Below are 19,252 nucleotides of genomic sequence, written 5' to 3' on the forward strand. Positions count from 1 at the left end.
TGTGACCCGACTTTCGTGGTTGTTTTAACTATTCGCCAATATAGCAGTAATGACCATGAGATCGGTAATACTAAACTTCTGTATCGTGAAAAATACTACCAAAATCGATTATCGCTTAACTATACTGTTGGATTGTATAACATTCCCCCGAAAACCATTCCCCAGAAGAAAAAATACCGAAGCTTTTTCCCCAGAAACACATATTCCAGAAAGCACTAATTCCCAGAAAACTGATTCCCAGAAAGTACCAAAGCCCAGAAAACTTTCACCCAGAAAGAACCATAACCCAGAAAACTGTTCCGCAGAAAGTACCAAAACCCAGAAAATTATTTTACCGAAAATTTCGTTACATTTAGATCATGTGTACTTAAATACTTGTTATAAGTTTGCTATTCACAGTATTTTTTAATATTTACGCATTGTGCTTAAATTTAAACGCATTAAAAAGATGGAAAGATCTACGGGTGATGATTATATGTAAAATGAAAGCTTTCGATTCCTATTTGATAGAAAAAATATTATAATTGGTTTTGAACTAATTTTTGCATTTAAAACCCCTTGCTCCGCATGAGGCAATAGTGACGCAATTGCTAATTCCGGTTCCTATAGATGCAAAACCCATTGATTACTTTTGGAGCATGCAACTCTAGGTACATTTGGCCCACTATAGCTGCAAAGGAGCTCAAAAATCAAGGAAAACTCACTATTTCAGTTGTTTTTAGCAAATTTCTATAATAAAACTTGTGTTACCTTGCGAGTTTAGTGCGAACTACAAATCAAAAAATAATTAACGGCGGATGGCATTTTAATCAAGCGTTTAGCTTACTACTGCAACTAGTAGTACACCGCGGCTATTGGAGCACCCACCCTATTGTTTGTTAAATATTCAACAATCGTCGATTTTCGAAATTTGCGGCATCGCCCCGCGGAAATATCCCAAAACTGTAATACATTTGAGTTGCAAACACATGTAATATTACCTGAAGATCTAGAAACATAAAAAGAGCTCCATTAGGTTAAATACCTAATAGGACATCTCAAATCTCTATCGCTTTGCGTGCCATTGATGGTTAATGATTGAGTTGAGCACAAAGCTTTGGCTGCCTAGAGCTGAAATTTTTTTTTTTCGATTTCTTGGTACAATGGCGAGCGACGTTGGATTTTATGAAATGATGCACTTGTTAATGAAAAAGCGCTGTAAAAGTCATTAAAATCGACGCAAATTTAAAAAAAACTATGTGATAAAAATATAAAATCCTACGTACGTCGCTGCAGATAGCAATTCTGAATACACTGTGCAAATTTCAAAACGATCCAAAAAGAGTTGTTTGACTTACATTTCCGACCAGCTAAAAAGTGGTTTCGAAAAAAAATCGTGTTAAAAGTTTTCAGTACGCTCGGGATATATATAGGGTGTTGAGCCCATTTTTGCCATGTTTCTATTATCACCCTACCCATTTGAAACCGTTGGTTAGAGCAGTGTCTGCCATCTTTGTTCAACGCATTGAGTCAAATGGTAGCGCAACAATAGGGGCTTTCGGTTCGAGTTTTCATTGAGCTCAAACACAAGAATTTCACTGTTTTCAGCGCTTTTGTGTTATTATATTGGTTCTTAACAACGAAGCAAAGCTGTTGATGTCAATTTTTTCGCATTCTATTGATTGTAGGCCGCGAAATTAATGAATTACTGAGGCACCCTGCTTAGTATGGTGAAAATAGGCACTTTACCCTACATAAGAGGCGCTTCGGCGACATATCATTTTCAAAACTATTTAAGCACATTTTCAGCCATTGAAATTTTTTTCGATTTTTTGAAAAATCTAGTAATGTAACCCCTTAATAACTCGATATTTTCAACAACAGAGTACTTAGCATAGATCAATAACAACGTTTTCTAGCTTAATACTACTTCATTGATTGCATAGTTTCAATTTAATAAAAACTGTTGCATACGGACAGTTTTTAGAAGAAATGAAACATTTTTTTGGTAATGGCTTTCGAATTTCACTTTTGAAGACGAAAACCCCATTAGCCGAAACTTTACTCCCATGTAATTTAAACATCAATGTCACAAATGACGTTTCAAGGTCGCATTCAAAATAAAAAAACAAGATCCATTCAGTAGATATTTCGCACATTATTCCCAAAAAACACCTCAATTTTAGGCCTCGAGAGTAGAGGACCCCCTTGAAATTTCGATGGTACATGATGCAACAAACATCGATGAATGTTATAAAAAATCTTTAATATGATAGTTCGAATATGTTTTTCCTATTTTAGCCAACTTTTTGCTCCAGCTATTGCATAGTGTGCTGGAAAGAATGAATCAACCCCCATGTTTGAGAAAACCGGTCAGACGAGTGGATAACAAGTTTCATTCCGAGGGCTATTTGGCATACATATTCAAAGAATTGCTCATGTTTAAAAGAAGGAGTAACTCCTATGTTCGAATAAACCGAGCATACGTGTTGATCACAGGTCATGCCCTTATTGATTCATCTGCTACATAAATTGCCATCCACGGGTCAATCGGAACATTGAGCATTGAACGAACGTTCCTGCCCTTAGTACACATGCTCCTTCCAGATAAATCAGAATTTAACTACAAAAAAGCTCTAGAACTGATAAAAACCATAGCAGCCAACAACAATATTATAATTAATCCGTCGATTCTATTGACAGGTTTTGAAACCACTGAGATAAACGCTATAGCAAGGATTGTTCCCAATTCTTTGCGATATGGTTGCTTTTTCCACCTAACGAATCATTGGTGGAAACGGATCCAAAAATTGGGATTATCTGGAATTTATTTGAAAAGCATGCAAATGCAGATCTCTTTCAGACAAACCCAGGCCTTGGACTTTTTGAAACCTCAAGATGTGCCTGAAGGCTTGGGTATTGTCCGTGCTACAGCTCCGGAATAAATGTCCCCGTACTTCGATTACATAAAAAATACGTTTTGGGGAAGCGAAGGGTTGGAAAACACTGCGCACAGGCACAGGCCTGATTTTCCCTTGAATTATGGACCTTGCGATACAACACCCTCAATGACATATCCAGAACCTCAATAGAAGGGTATCACAACCAATTAAATGCACTCTTAAAAGGTACCAGTGATCTTAAACTTTATGCGGTTGTGAAAGCATTCAAAGAGGAAGAGCAGTCCACGTCGGCGGAATATATGCGATATCGGCAAGGAAATATGATAACCCGGCGTCGCTGTAAAAAACAGGTAGGAGTGACAAAAAATTAAAAGAAGTTTTAATTGCCGACCAGGAAGATGGTACAACATTAAAAGATACCATTTTATCAATAGATCTTATATTACAAAACCAATCCTGAATATTAATACTAATAAATAAGTTATCTTCAGTTAAAATACCTCAATTTCTGGGAAATGGTTTTTTCTGGGGTATGAACTTCTGGGTATTTGTTCATTCTGGGTAACGGTTTTCTGGACAAAAATACTTTCTGGGAAAAGGTTTTCTGGTGATTGGTACTTTCGGCGGAATGGTTTTCTGGAGAATGGTTCTTTCTGGGGAAAAAACTTCGGTGTTTTAGTTTCTGGGGAATGGTTTCGGGGGAAAGTCGTACAACCATACTGTTGTTATTCATGACAATTTGAACATGCTCACTCCAACAATATATACCATCTAAAGACTGCTCAAGTAACAATTGAAGTTTTATAGCACGCTACAAGTGCAATCTAAGTTTTATCAGTGGCTATAAAACTATCATAAAACCACAATTGTTACTAGGGATGGTTTGAAGTACTATTAAAATTAAAGTAAAAATGAAAATATGAGCATGGTAAACAACAAAATAATCAGTGTCATTGTTATAACTACTTTTCGTATGATTGTTCTCTGCACAATATAGTAATAAGTCGTAAACACTGAATATATAGTTATTACAAGAATGATTATCACAGGAATGAATGAATGAAGGTTGAAATAACCATATACACCGTTTATCTGGACATGAGCCTTGTTGTAAGTACCTTATGCGTATAGTGAATTTCAACTGACAATGCTTTGTATTACTTATAACAACAAAACTTGTCAATGTTTGCATTCCCATTAGGCATTCCTACATTATGCGGCTATTACAGTGAATAATTGTGAACTGAGCATACGAGCGTGTTTTGACGCACTTTTTAATTTTAATTTTTTAACTTTTGCAGTAATATTATTTCTGTGATATAACTGGGATGTGATATAACTGATATAGTAAAAAGCCGTTGTATGATCGAATCTCAGCCAGAAAAAAAATTACTGGGTAAAAATGAGCTAGCCTTACAAATGGTCTGTTCCAAGGTCTGACATTGAGAATCGATTTCTAAGTCTTACGAAACAGCAGGTTATGTTCCGCAACGGAATGTAATATACAGTGTTTGCTTTACTAGATGTAGTAAGTACTTCAATTTAATTTAATAACGACGCCTTAACATCATAAAATTTTCGATGTTTTTAGTTAACCGTAAAGGCAGGAAATAGAAGGACGATTTGGTTGTCGAAACGATTATTTTTAATAAAAAATGTATGTATGTATGTTATTAATAAACTATGAGACGCTTTCCAAAAGCTTCGTTGGCTGTAACTTTCTTAAATCTTTATCATCCATCTAATTATATTGGCCCGCGTCATTTTGAAAACAACAACGATATCCCTGTTTGAAATAAATAAGCAGAAATGTCAAAATCTCAATGTTTTAGTCAATGCAAACAGACCTTAGTCAATATGACTATGTTTATTGTTATATCAAGCATTCCATAATGGTCATTCATACCACAGAGTGTTCAATTTGACTATTATGCGTAATGCATGGTGAAACATTCCATTCTCCTGGTTTAGTTACAATAAACAGATCCAGGTCAAGATAACTATGCATATTGTTAAACTGAGCATCTCACTTATAGTGGTCATGCTTACAATAGAATGTCCAATAGTACTATTATGCTTTAAAGGTTTAATATAGTGAATTTGAACATGGATATAGTTGAAGTGAGCTGATGCTAGAGTCGGTTAAAAACCACTATACTCATGAAGTCGAATTAACCGCCTCATATGGTAAATGTTACCACATAATTTTTCTTAGTGTACTGAAGCTGCGGAGCTAAGCTCTGGGTAGGAGCGGGCCATTTGGCATAAAGTCATTTGACATAAGGTCATTTGGCATAACGGACATTTGACATAACGGTTGTATACCGTTCCCCCGAAAGCCATTCCCCAGAATTACATATCCCAAAACGTACCATTCCCCAGAAAAACATTTCCCAGACTGTACCATTTTCTAGAAAGCCATTATCCAGAATGCTCCATTCACCAGAAAGGCATTCCCCAGAAAAGTTAATATTTTTATTCATTTTTTGTGATGATACCAAAGGTTTGCACATTACCTAAGTCAACGAACTGATGCGGTGTAAAGCTACGGAGGGTGTACCGTCGAAAACAGAGGCCTCTCGCAAGCAAACCTGTTATCTACTTGTATAACCGGTTTACTCAAACATAGGAATTGATTCCTTCTTTGAAACATGAGCAGTTCTTTGAAATTGTATGCCAATTAACTCTTACACGCAAACTAGCAATCTTTTCGTCTACCCGATTTATTCAAACATGAGTGTTGATTACTTCTTTCGAGCTTTCCAAAAATCTATATCAAAATCGAAATGAATGCACATTCCACCAAATGGTTTGGTGGGTTTTTAGAGCATTTATTTTTTTTTGCATTGGAAATGTTTCGCACGCAAATTTACGATAAGCTCGGTTTACTCAAACATGTGTCACTAAATACATTCGAAAGTATTTCCATAGCTTATGCCAACTGGTACTTATACCATAGAGTAACAGACATAATACTCGACAACAATTCCTCGCCAACGTTAGCGGTCATTTTAAATTGAATATATTTTTATTTGGACTTATCGCAATTGCGACTATGGCGCCACTGATATAGGCGCAAGTATACGCAAGTATATGTTCGTGGGCGTGAGTGTTTCAACAATGTTGGTTATAGGCAAAAGGTCTGGATTGGGGAGAAGCCGAAAACCGGAAGCCGAAACGATGACAAAAAGGGTGGCTAATAGTTTCAAGCGGAATACCAACCGCTCCTACTGCGAATGTCGTGGAGTTCTGTATGAATTATCTGGCGGAACATTTCTTGTAACCGGGACTGTCAACTAGGAACGTCTATTTGATATAGCCGTCATATGAAGACGACCAATGAAACGCATCAAATAAGAAACTTCGATCGTAGTCACTACAGACACTTTATATAACAGACTTGCGGAGAGAAAAATAGTAAGACTAGCAACCACGAATGTAAACTGGCATCACGGAAGCTCCCATAAGCTTTGCATGGGCTTCCTCTTGTACTTCCCCTCTCAAAACCATCATGCTCGTTTGGATGCACTTTTTTGACACTTCGCTAGTCTGTATATAAAGTGTCTGTAGTAATCACTAATCACTATCTCGAAAGACTCTAAATAACCATTGCGTAACTTCAAAAGTGTATCAAAACAAATATTCCAAAAAATGAAACTCAAAGGAAGGAAAATATATTCAAATAAAAAATATTCATAACACTTTAAAAATTATCCTAGCTTCTGAACAAGATTATCCTGCTTGACACAAAGCCATTTGGCATAATATCGTTTGACATAAGACATATTTATAAGTACCATTTACTTTCGAGTGTATTTAGTGCTACATGTTTGAGTAAACCGAGCAATCGGGTGGATCGTATTTTTACGTACGAAACTTTCCAATGCAAAAGATGGATAAATACTCTAAAAACACACCAAACTGTTTGTCAAAATGTGTATTCATTTCGATTTTTATATAGATTCAAGGAAAGCTCGAAAGAAGGAATTAACACCTATGTTTGAATAAATCGGGCAGATGAAAAGATCAAAAGTTTTGTGCAAGAGTTATTTGGCATAACATTTTTAAGAACTGTTCAATCAATTCCTATGTTCGAGTAAATCGGGTATGTAAATTGATTTCGACGGCTTATCCTCAGCAACTAAACACTGCATCAGTTCCTTGCCTTAGGTAATGTACAAAGTTTTGGTTTCGCCACATATCCTTACTTACATTACACTGTTTCAATCTTTTGGATCCTAGGAAGGGGGATACCGCTTTCAATGGATTTTGCCAAATGGCTCTCAAAAACACCTGTACTGAATTTTGCGATTTGTCCTATATGTTTATATTATTAAAAGAAATGTAAAATATTGCTATTGTCTAATACTGCTAGCAGTGCACTCATCGAGGGGAGCAATATGGCCAACATTCTGAAAAATGATTTCTGATTTTCATCCAGATTTTTTCCCACTTAAAAAAATGTCTAGGGAATGGTTATATCTGTGGAATGAACTTCTGAGCATTGGGTCATTCTGGATATGGTTTTCTTGAGAATAGTTCTTTGTGGGGAAAACACTTCGGTATTTTAGTTTCTGTGAAATGGTTTTTGGGGAAAGCCAGCAAATTCTTTAGTTTAATTCGGAATTAATAATGTCCTGAATTCCGGTTTCAACACAATGCAAATCATTTCAAATGTGACCGATTCGAAAGCGAAGAATATCGTTCGATGAAAGTGGGAAGGAGTAGTACATTTGAAAAAATCAAATCAATAAAAAATGTAAAACTTTTTTGAGGAATGACTTTCTGGGAAATGGTGCATTCTGGGGTATGGAATTCTGGGGAATGGTACATTCTGGGAAATGACTTTCTGGGGAATAGTATATTCTGGGGAATGATATTCTGGGGAGTGGAATTCTGGGGAATGGCTTTCTGGGAAATGATTTTCGGGGGAATAGTATACAATCGACATAACGGTTATTTGGCATAATTTGGAGAATTGATCATACTGAAGGTCATTTGGCATAACAAACATTTGGCATAACGGTCATTTGGCATAACGGACATTCGGCATAATGGACATTTGGCATAACGGACATTTGGCATAATTATGGTAAGTGATCTCACTGAATGTCATTTGGCATAACAAACGAATGTGTAGTTTAGCAGGTGAATGACCCATAAGGTCAATCACTAAGCAATAATAATAATGTGTTGTTATTTATTACCTTTTTTTAATCTAAAGATTTATTTGAAACGGCTCAATGCGTTAGCACAACTGAGCCGTGGGTCTTTCAATTTTTTACAAGAAGTAAAAATAAAAAAATGAAATACTAAGAATATCGGTCTTCCAGATCTTGTTGACGCAGCTTGCTGCTGCGTGTTGAGATCCTTTTCCTTAGCGGTGAAGCCGCTCGGGGGTCATTCAGTCTGCCTTCTCTCGCGTTCTCGTTCCCGTCCATGTCATCATTTATTTATTAACTAATATTGATTATATTTCGAGCGAATTTTTAACGTTTTATAACTGATTTTGCCTTTTTTTAATATGAGCAGTTCTTTTGAGTTTCATTTTTGAAATTTTTGTGCTTGTTCATTCTTGCAATTAGGAATTCTTTGCTATGACATACGTTTTAGTATAGTATAGTGTAGAACTGCGATTTACTGGACGTATGTTTTGTTTTGGTTATTATTATTATGATCGCCAGTGAGTTTTGGTTTTCCATACAATGCTTCAATAATTAAAATTATCCTTTTTATATTTCTTTATATCATGGGCTGTTCTTTCGAATTATTTATTTTACCATTTGTGGATTTCGTCCTGTTTTTCAAACGATGATTTATTGAATGAACTTACATATATTCAACCGTCGGTTGTTACACTGCTCTAGCACTTGGGGCGAAGCCAGTGCAATGCGGCTTTGCCGCATAACCGAGACGCTGGACGAGGTGGCCGCCGACCCGAAATCGGAAGCGGCGGCCCCTCGCAAGCAAACATGTGATCCACTCGTTTGCCCGGATTAATCAAACATGGGGGCTATAAATTAGTTTAAGTCTGACGGAGCGACAGCGATGTCGGACAGCACGCGACATGAAGCGATCTGGCGTAGCCACATTAGTCGTAAATGGTTTCATTATTTGGTAAATAAGAATAATATAATTAATTTTGTTCAAGTTCAATTTTAGCACTATTGGTAAACCAACTCATTTAAAGTCATTTAAATATTTAGATAGTTGCCGTTATGCTCAAATCTTTGATCTACATGTCAGCTGCTTACAACAGCATAACTAACATTCTCTCGAACGATGAACGTTATTGTCAACATGCAATCAAAGTACATAATACATACATGGAAGGATATACTCAAAAAACATCCTAGTAATCAATAACTTTATCACTACATATACCTATGTAAAACAACCGTTATGCTAAATTACTGTTTTCCTTAACATAAAAATATTTGTACGGAAAGACCTTCAGCAGAAGCACGGCTTAAAATTATGCCGAATTACGTGATTTCTCGCAGTCTTAAATTATGTCCTTCCCTGTAGTTGAAAAAATGGTAAATGACCTCCAGTGTGATCACCTCTCAAAATCATGCAAAATGTCCGATATGCCAAATGTCCGTTATGCCAAATGACCTTTATGCTAAATGTCCGTTATGCCAAATGACCTTCAGTGTGATCAATTCTCAAAATTATGCCAAATGACCATTATGCCAAATAACTGTTATGCCAAATGTCCGTTATGCTAAATGATCTTATGTCAAATGACCTTATGTCAAATGACTTTATGCCAATTGACCCAGACCCGGTCTGGGTAGAGCTCCCCGTCAGAATCACTCACTACAATTGCAGGCGAGACGGGAAATGTCACCCAATAATTCGCTGCTTAAGGCCAATTGCAGTCAACCGTGATTCTGAATGTGATATTCATTGCACGGTTCAAATATGTGCGTGCGTACGGACTTCACGATCGCATGTATTATCGCGAAGGACCCGAGCGTTTGTACGTGAACGTGTGTGCGTTTGTGTGTCGCGTGTACTAATTTCGCATATATAATTTTTATTTGTCCTTTCGAATATACGCGGGCGTATTGTGCAGCAGCCCATATTTGTCCTTGACAAAAATATTGAACGTGTAAGGGCCGCTATAGATCCACAATAAGTCAGTAGCTACCCAGCTTTTAAATTAATAAGCTACAAATAGTTCGACATTAATAAATCTGCTGTGCAGTCAGATTTTCGGTGCTTTGGATTATTGGGAGTCTCGTGGTTGATTTTACAAACGAGGTTGGGTTTTGCGTGTACTTCGGCATGTTCAATGTCTTTCCTCTCATTTGTATGTTTTCTCTTAATAAATTTTTTAGAACCCACATGTTAACCAGATTAGTCCCGTTTATCTTCTCAGTTATGATTTATTGTGTTGTGTATTCTTCTCACCTCAGAGTTCATACTACCAACTCGCAATCTGATAACAAGTCCACAGAAGACACAATTATTATAAACCCTCACAAGTTATCTCAAACCTACTTCCACTAGAACTGTTAGTATGAATCTAAATCTCCATCTGTGAACTAGCACACTATCTTCCTGCAACAAATGTTTAGATCTTTTACGCCACTTAAATCGGGAAATGCACTAATTAATGTGTCTAGTAATATATAGTTTACTAGTTGATCTGTTTCTTTGGTTAAATATAAATTGATATCAAACCTAGTAGCTGTTTCTATAAGCATGCTAATCGAGCGCACTACTGTGGAAAAGTGCGAGGTTGGTGACCTCGTTAACTACTTTATATCGTTGGAAAAAATCCGACGTCACCGCAACATGGGCAAAGATCAAAGTACGATCCGTTATATTTTATCATTTATATCATTGTTCATATTCCTAAAATAATCCCTAAATGTGTTGCATTTACAGTTCGTTCTCGGGTCCGCTACTGGCTCAACGATATTGTCGATGAGATGCGCAAAAAGAGCCCCGCCTCTGTCCAGAAATGGGTGGACTCCATACAGATCCCGACGCCGACCGTTGATGACAGTACAGCACGATCGGGTCCATCGTCTAGCCAGTTAGCAGGACAACAAAAGCCGGCGAATCCGGTAGAGCTACACTCGAGGACGACTGAATCTGGCGAGTCTGAATCTGAGTTTGATCGAGATATCAACGAGGATGTACTTAGGGAGGAGGATCCAGTAATCACCTCTGATGAGGATTTGGTTCCTACGGAATCTCCTGTCGCTACGGAGAGCAAGTCCAGATCGATTAAATGTATACTGTCGAAGAAGCTTGAAAAGTTCAGCCGCAGTAGCGTTCAGCTTGAACAAGACGATCCTGGAACAACAGAACAGAAACAGGATCCACACGTGGCAGAATCTCGAAAAAGCTCTTCGTTGTCATCGATAGGAAAGATCAAGATCAACGAGTTCTATGATAAACTAAGTTTGAACAAAGCAAAGTATAATCTGATGAAAACAAAAAAGATCGGTATTCGTAATATGCTAGGAACAAGCAAAGAGAACTTAACGCAAAAGATGCAGCAACGCCAGCTAGACACATTCTTGCCAAAAGTTTCAGGTGTATCCGAAGATGTAAATGCTGCTATTGCAGAAAGCACCGATGAGTCTAAATTGCACCAATCAGAGGTATGTGACTGATTCGCTTATGCCAGATTTTCTAAATTATGATGAAACATTTTTCAGCAGGCAAGTGAAAAGCTAAGCTCCAGTGATATTTATGAGTTCTCGTTCGATGAAACTTTTCCAAAGGACGACGACCTTCCTGATGCAAGTGAAGACGAAGAAAAGGAAAACTTCGATATACCAGAAGAAAGTTATAGCACTTACCTGATTCCCCCCAAGAGCTGCCCCCGAATAGGTATAGGAAGAATTGGTCGCAGCTCAAGTGAAAATCCTCGTACCAACAAGCGCTTCAATCTGTTGGAAATTGGACGAAGCTTCAGCGAGATGAACGATGACGATAATTTTGTGATTAATGAATGCAACAATAGCTGTCCGAATCCGTCGTCGCTGAATACAAGTTCCAGCATCAATAATAGCAGCAGCAACATTCTAGCACGGTCGGTCCCGGTTAGCCCAGTCCCGCGAACGTCCAGTAAGATTAGCATCCAGCAGGATAACTCACTCTCAGAATTTCCTAGGCGACGAAGTGCGATGTTAATCAAAGATAGTTCTTTGCAGTCAGATTCTAGCAGATGTTCGAGCGTAGAAAGTTTGTTGAATGCACGGAAACCAGACCCGGAAAAGATATTACTAAATCTTGGGTTCGGACCGGCGCCACACAGTGGTGATGTTTTGTCGAAAATCCCTAAAAGGTAAGGCATTCTGGTTACAACCACGGAGCTATTGATCTACATCTATCGTTTTATATTGCAGGTTCCTCAAACCATCACAGGTACGAGGCGTCGACACGGAAGCCTTCCTGCGTCAGCAGCAACTATCAATGCACATTCACGAGAATAGCGTTCTTGGGTACCGTGGTCTTGTCGGTAAGCTATCCGTTCCTATTCGTTTTTTTGTACTAGGCAGCAGATGGCGGACTATCGTTAAATTTCAATCGAATCAACCTGACACTCATTGGCGTCGTAAATAACCATCTGTTTCTTTTTCTCTTACGGTTTCACTTTCCAATCTTGCATTTCCTAACTATACTAGCCGACTACGAAAAGTTGCACATTTTGCAACGATTTCAGTCGCGACCAGCATAAGCTAGCATAGATCAAAAGGATGATTCTAACAAAATCGAACTAGCAACGTAGCAATTTTCATGGTAAACGGTAAATCTTAACTTCATAATATATTGTTATTCAAAAGCACGAAGCTTCTTATAGTTTTCGCAACTCTGCTAATTTGACAATATTTTTAATTTTTTTATAACCAACATGTGACCAAGAATTCTTAACAAAGAATAATATATCGTCATTGAGCTAAGCAACTAGCTTAAAACAATGGAATTCTACGAGATCGTCAAGGGACTATAGTTATTGATTGTTAGTAGAATAAGTTTCCCCGGTCTTAATAACTTGTTTATTTAACTATTACTTAGATGGTAATGGAAAGTGCCTTGAACCAATTTAACAAACTGTGATTTCTTCTTAAAGTACACTCAAAGACTTTGTTCTATCTCGGAATGATACCTATTTCAATCCGTCACTCTTAACATGTATTAAATTTCAACAAATCCTTAAAGGCCACTATGCAAACACATCAGACTTGATATATACCGTGATATGCCCCAATACCGTTACCGTTAAGTAAAGTAAAAAGTGGGTGTAAAAATTCAAATTTTCGATAAATGGTTGTGACTATCGCGTTAGCTCACTTCACATTAACCTTTATGTGTCCGACGCGGTACCCTGGTACATTTTCGGGTTTCAGTTAAAGAAATGTTTTATTTATTTTTTTTAGCTAGAAATTCAAACTTTGTGACATCTTAGAATTTCACTAAGTCAAGTTTTTGGCTTGATAATATTGTTGATATATAGTAAGGGGGGGGGGGAGTGAGGAGGGGCTCCTGAATTTTTTTTACTGCGTAACAGGCCGATGAGGGTACCCGTGTACCCACAAAACTGAAATGCCAATAACTAATGCAATTTTTAACCGATTTCGATGCTTTTGGAATCAGGAACTCTACCACTTTTAGAATTGGTAAAAATGAATCAGGCTATTTCATTTGGTTCCCGGGAGTTCGGATTTTCCGGAAGCATGTTCCAGCGCTAGGATACTATTTTTGAATTTCAATGGAATACTGGCAATATGGGTATTAATATTCTTGGAATTGCTTATGTCGTGGCTGTATCTCGTGGTTTTGGAAGCATTTGATCTGACCCCGGAACGAACATACCGGAGCAGGTTCCCGTGGTGCTGTGAGTGGCCATTCCAAGGTCAAATTGCCATATGGCCCCGCAACAATAAATAACAGACTTCCGAGACAATTTAAAGAGTTTTAATACTCATATTGCTAGGATATTATTAAAATTTACAAATCATACCCTGGTACTGCAACATTGCTGCAGAAAATCCGGATTACCAAGAACCAGATCCGGTCATCAGGTTCAATTTCACAGAATCAAAAAGTGGACGAAATCCTGAATACAAAACAACTAAAAGTGTCCAAATCGTTTACAGAAATCCATAGTAATGAGCATTTCAATTTGGGGGTACCCTCGTCTGCCTGTCAAAGGTGTTTTTTCGTTAGACACAAAACGGTTAAATACATTTGATATGAATAATAAAAGTTTTACTGCTCGTTGCTATAAAACCCTGAAAAAAATCATTGACGAACGACATGTCAATGCGCCCAATACCGCGCACCTCAGAGGGATGATTCCGAATACCGTGCGTTATGCCTTTAAGTAAATTCAAACTTTCTTAAATTTTTCTCACAAAAAGGTATGTAACCCGTTAATTGACTAGGACTTGGTTTCAGTACTATTTGAGCGGTCTAAACGGACAGATCCACATTTCGTTACAGAGTTGCTCTAGATGGTACAGCATAAAGGGCGAACACGAAATTATTGCGACACATTCAACAGGGCATAACTTTTTTACCATTGGGTACAAATCAACCAAATTTTGCACACTTTCTCATTGATGTGTATTGTTTACATGCTGTCAAGCTCGAAGCCGTGTTTTTCGATTCAACGAAAATGGAGGTGAACCAACGCGAGTCGAGAGAACAAATTCTTTCCAAACACCTGGAATTTCCTGACCTGTCGAACCGGCAGTTGGGAAAAATGTTGAACATTCACCATTCAACCGTCCCCAGAGTGTTGAAGCGGTTCCAGGAGCGGTTGACGTTGGACCACGGCAAAGGAGCTGGAAGAAAACCGGAGAACAAAAAGACGGAGGGAAGGGTGAAGCGGATGATTAAAGCAAATCTCAACGTCTCAAGCCGTGATTTGGCTAAAAAGATCGACATGTCGCAGAGCTACGTCCAGAATGCAAAGAAGAGAGCTGGACTACATACATACAAGATACAGAACTTCCCAAACCGCGATGAGCGGCAACAATCGACGGCTAAAACTCGGGCACGGAAGCTCTACGAGAAGATGCTGACAAAATATGGCTGTTGTGTGATGGACGACGAAACGTATATAAAACCCGATTTTAAGCAAATTCCGGGGTTGGAGTTTTTTACTGGCAAGAGCAAGTTCTATGTGGACGACAAATTTAAGAAAAAGAAAATGTCGAAGTTCGCCTCCAAATATCTCATTTGGCAGGCCATCTGCTCTTGCGGACTGAGGAGTGAGCCTTTCGTGACAAAGGGCACAGTAAATGGTGGGATCTACAAATCTGAGTGCCTCGAGAAGCGCTTTTTGCCGTTCTTACAGCAGCACGACGAAGCTCCGCTATTTTGGCCAGATTTGGCATCATGCCACTATTCTAAAAGTGTACTGGAGTGGTATGAGGCCATTTTGTTCCAAAGGACATGAATCCGCCAAGCTATCCGGAGCTGCGCCCGGTGGAGCAGTACTGGGTAATGATGAAGCGGGAACTTCGGAAGAGCAAGAAGACAGTCAAAGACGAGAAGGACATGTTAAGAAAATGGAAAAAAACTGAGAAACTGGTACCGGATGACACTGTAAAGACTTTGATGGAGGGCATCAAGCGAAAATGCGTTCAATTTTACACTCAAGGCTCCATCGATTACTTTTTTTTTGATTTTTGAAGTAAATATGTGTATAAAACTACCCTAAAATTTTGGTTTGATTTTAAACATTATAAGAAAATTGGCATGACATTTTCGGTGTCGCAATAATTTCGTGTTCGCCCTTTACGTTTTTTGGGAGCCATCATAACTAAAATTCAACCACGGTATTACGCATTAATTAGTATGGTGAAGCCAAAATTTCGTGATAATTTGTCTACCAATAAAAAAGCTCCAAAAGAAATGTTGCTAACAATTCTTACCCGTTGGAATGGATCAAAACCAGTATAGTATAGTAACATAGAATAAAAATCACTTTGAAATTTTCACGCACTTTAGCCATTTTCCTGAGCGGAGGCAACATGAAAACAAGAAAGGGTTGAAAATTTGGCATTTTTGAGTGTATTAGTTTTATGCTTGAAGAAAAAAATATGGCCACCCGGGCCTCTGGGAGTAAACATAAACATCCGGACGAGAATCCTGATTAATAGCACACGACGAAAAGAGAAAAAAGGCCGAGCTTCACCTCAGATCTTCCGATTCGAACACTTAAGGACACTTTTTATCTTGAAACTACCGATAAAAAATAATTATGACCGGACTGAAACAATACAGAAAAACCCACTACATCATGTGTTTATGCTTTTCTTCTTCATATCTTCTTGATTTATCGGCTTCATCGAAGAAAAATGACAACCGCAGTCACTCACAGAAAAAAAATTGCTCACCTGTATCCGTCAAACAGTAGGTGCGTTAAACTCACAAGTAGTTCAACACGCCTGCGAGTAAGCCTAAAGATTTTTACCACATTGGATAAGAAACTTTAGTCTGTCGAAATTGGCAGCGCGGGCTCAGGACTAACGAAGTCACCGGAATGTCCGGGCACCCAGACAAGGTAGATAGTGTTGACAATGCTTAGTTCTTCGATTTGGGTTCGGCACGCCATCACTAGCTTGGACCGTGATTTGTCTGAGCTAAGGGCCTTGATTGCAGCCTGACTATCGGAGCAGAAGTTTATAACTCTGCCGGACAAACTCAGTTGAAGGGCCGATTGTACTCCGCACATAAACGCAAAGATTTCTACTTGGAATACAGTACAGTATCTACCTAGTGAGTGAGATTGTTCCAATCTTATTTCACGACAGTAGATACCAGCACCAGCACGTCCCTCCATCAGAGAACCGTCAGTGTAACAGACCACTTGCGTTTGTTGTTGTCTTTCCATATATTCAGACAACCACTCCTCTCGAGAGGGAATCTTCACATGGAATGTCCCGTAAGGAAAACTACATGTGAATGTAATATCGCTGAATATCTTCACCCCATGTAACCATTTGTGACAACAATCGTGGTAGCAAGATCAACATGGTTACTGTTTCAAAGCCCAGTAACCTGCAGTCTGTACGCACATGATAGTGATTTTTGTTTGAGGTGTATGTAAATGGTTTGATATTTAGAAGTGCCTCAAGAGCAGCAGTCGGAGTCGTGGTGAAAGCACCAGTCAACGCCATGAGCGCCATTCTTTGCAGATGGTTTAGCTTTGACTGGACTGTCATCACCTCTCCCCTCTGCCACCACACAAGGCATCTGTATGACGGTGTTGGACGTACGTACAATTGTCGTGTAAATCCAATAGATGTATTTAGGTTTGAGACCCCAGGTCTTTCCAAAAGTTCGTCTGCACTGCCCGAAGGCCATACACGCTTTCTTGACTGTGAACTCAATGTGAGCAGACCAATTCAGTTTGGAATCCAAAATAACTCCAACGTATTTGACTTGCAAACAGTAGCTCAGAATCAAAGAACTGCAAGGGACGAACCCCGGTTGTTATTTGCTTTTTCGTGAAAAGAACCATTGAAGTTTTGCTTGGGTTAACTTATAATTTAACTTGTCGACGCCACTGTTCGACAACTCTTAATGCCTGCCATTAAGTCAAAGATTGTTCCGATGCAAAATCCAGTAATTAGTATTTGGTAATTGTCAGCAAACCCGTAGGTTCGAAATCCAAGCTCATTGAGTTTCTTCAACAAGTCGTCGACTACCAAGTTCCATAACAAAGGTGACAGAACGCCGCCCTGAGGACCCCTGACAACCGCAAATACTCAACTTCCGTGCGTCGAAGAGACAATTAAGAACATCTTTTTCGTCCGTCACATAAACTCCATCTCTGGTTTTTAAGGAGTTCGTCTAAAAAAATTTCGATTTGGAGAGAATTTTATTTAATCTGCTAGCCTCGTTCAGACTAGAGACATTAGTGCATAGGTTTTGTCAGCCAGCTCCCTCTGCAGATCTAAGAAATTTCTTATATGCACTACGAGCTGAACTGAAAATCCTGAAATCATCACGCTGACGCCGGTTCCAAGCTTTTCTCATATCCTTCTTCATTCTTTTAACCTCAGCCCTCCACCACGGGGTTCCTCTAGTCGTTTTAACAGTACGAAGTGAACAAGCTTCTTCGTAGGATGCTACTATAAATGAGTTCGTCGTATCCACGACGTCATCAAGGTAGTTGACTAATTGTTGGAAAATATCCATGAAATTTAGTAATTACGATATGTTATCACATTGAAGGCGACATCAAAATGATCGAAAAATATATATTTATGAGAACTACACCGTGACTTACGGACTCCTACTTTCAGTCGCCGCCTACGACATGGGAGCAGGACCCCAGTGGCTCAATTCTTGGCCGGATACCACACGGCCTCTGGGCAGGTTCGTCTGTACACATCGAAATTTGATAATCGAAACCCAGCAAAACTTCACCGAACTACCGACCAGCCGAGAGTCTCAGCAAACCCTCAGCCAACAAAAATTCTGCAAAATTAAGCGGATTATCGGCGAAAAAACTTCGGTGCGTAGAGTGAACGTTCCGCTGCGTAATGCAGGCAGCATACTGGGGAGTTCGACCAGCTCTTCCCAGGCTTCGTTCGCCATTGAGAATATTTTAAACCCCCTCAACAATTTTACTTATGGCACGGGTCGCATGACACTATGGAATTGGGGTCACCTGTTTGGTGGGTTTTTACAACCGGAACAGGTAGTCCGAAATAAAATTCTTAGCCGGTTGAAACAACCACTACCGACACTACACAGCTTATCTAGGCTGTTCGGAGAAAGAAGCTGACATTGAAGGACAGCTTCCATAGATGGCCGAACAGCCTTTTTTCTTTCAATATTTTACATATTTTTTATTCCGATTACAAAATGTACCACAGAATGATTTCAAATTTAAATTCCTCAAATCTTCAATCTATTTTATAATTATAACTCACATCATAGTTCGACACTAACACATGCAGTATTAGTATATTGGAGAAGAATTTCAAGAATTTTATTTCGTTTTACCATAAAACTAAAATTCTTGAATTTTCATTCGTTGTTTTCGTGGAACTATGAACAAAATATTTGTATCGAAATGAGAGATGACAATGTTGTGTAAATTGCATATCTGTAGGCAATTTAATGGTCCGGTACTGTGACGTATCGAAAGACAACAAAATTGCCTAGAAGGATACAGCTGGCTTTTATTGAACATTTTCAGGAAAATAGTCAAAATTAAATAGTTAACAACAAAAATGTCAGATTTTTAAAATGACAAAAGTAATAATTGATGAGGGTTGTAGCATTTTCAAGTTGAATTTGTGTTCATAAAAGGTACTTTAAATAACGAAATAATCGTTGCCGATAGATGCTGAATATGTTTAGTATATGGTATGTTT

The 19,252-nt window shown here is 38.5% G+C and overlaps 1 protein-coding gene across 6 annotated transcripts in view; it reads left to right on the top strand.

Annotated features, from left to right (window-relative positions):
* Positions 1 to 19,252, top strand: part of LOC131694095 (uncharacterized) — a 32,801-nt gene that overhangs the window by 3,355 nt on the left and 10,194 nt on the right. For 2 of the 6 annotated variants that reach the window (XM_058982474.1, XM_058982476.1), the window contains 3 exons: positions 10,782 to 11,506; positions 11,564 to 12,195; positions 12,257 to 12,369. In XM_058982474.1, the coding sequence (XP_058838457.1) occupies positions 10,782 to 11,506; positions 11,564 to 12,195; positions 12,257 to 12,369 (1,470 nt within the window). Of the gene's footprint in view, positions 1 to 10,331; positions 10,705 to 10,781; positions 11,507 to 11,563; positions 12,196 to 12,256; positions 12,370 to 12,535; positions 12,658 to 19,252 lie in introns of those variants that run through there. The other 4 variants (XR_009306404.1, XR_009306403.1, XM_058982478.1 and 1 more) reach the window with 4 other exon arrangements.

Source organism: Topomyia yanbarensis, chromosome 3 (assembly GCF_030247195.1).
Source record: "Topomyia yanbarensis strain Yona2022 chromosome 3, ASM3024719v1, whole genome shotgun sequence".
Taxonomy (NCBI): domain Eukaryota; kingdom Metazoa; phylum Arthropoda; class Insecta; order Diptera; family Culicidae; genus Topomyia; species Topomyia yanbarensis.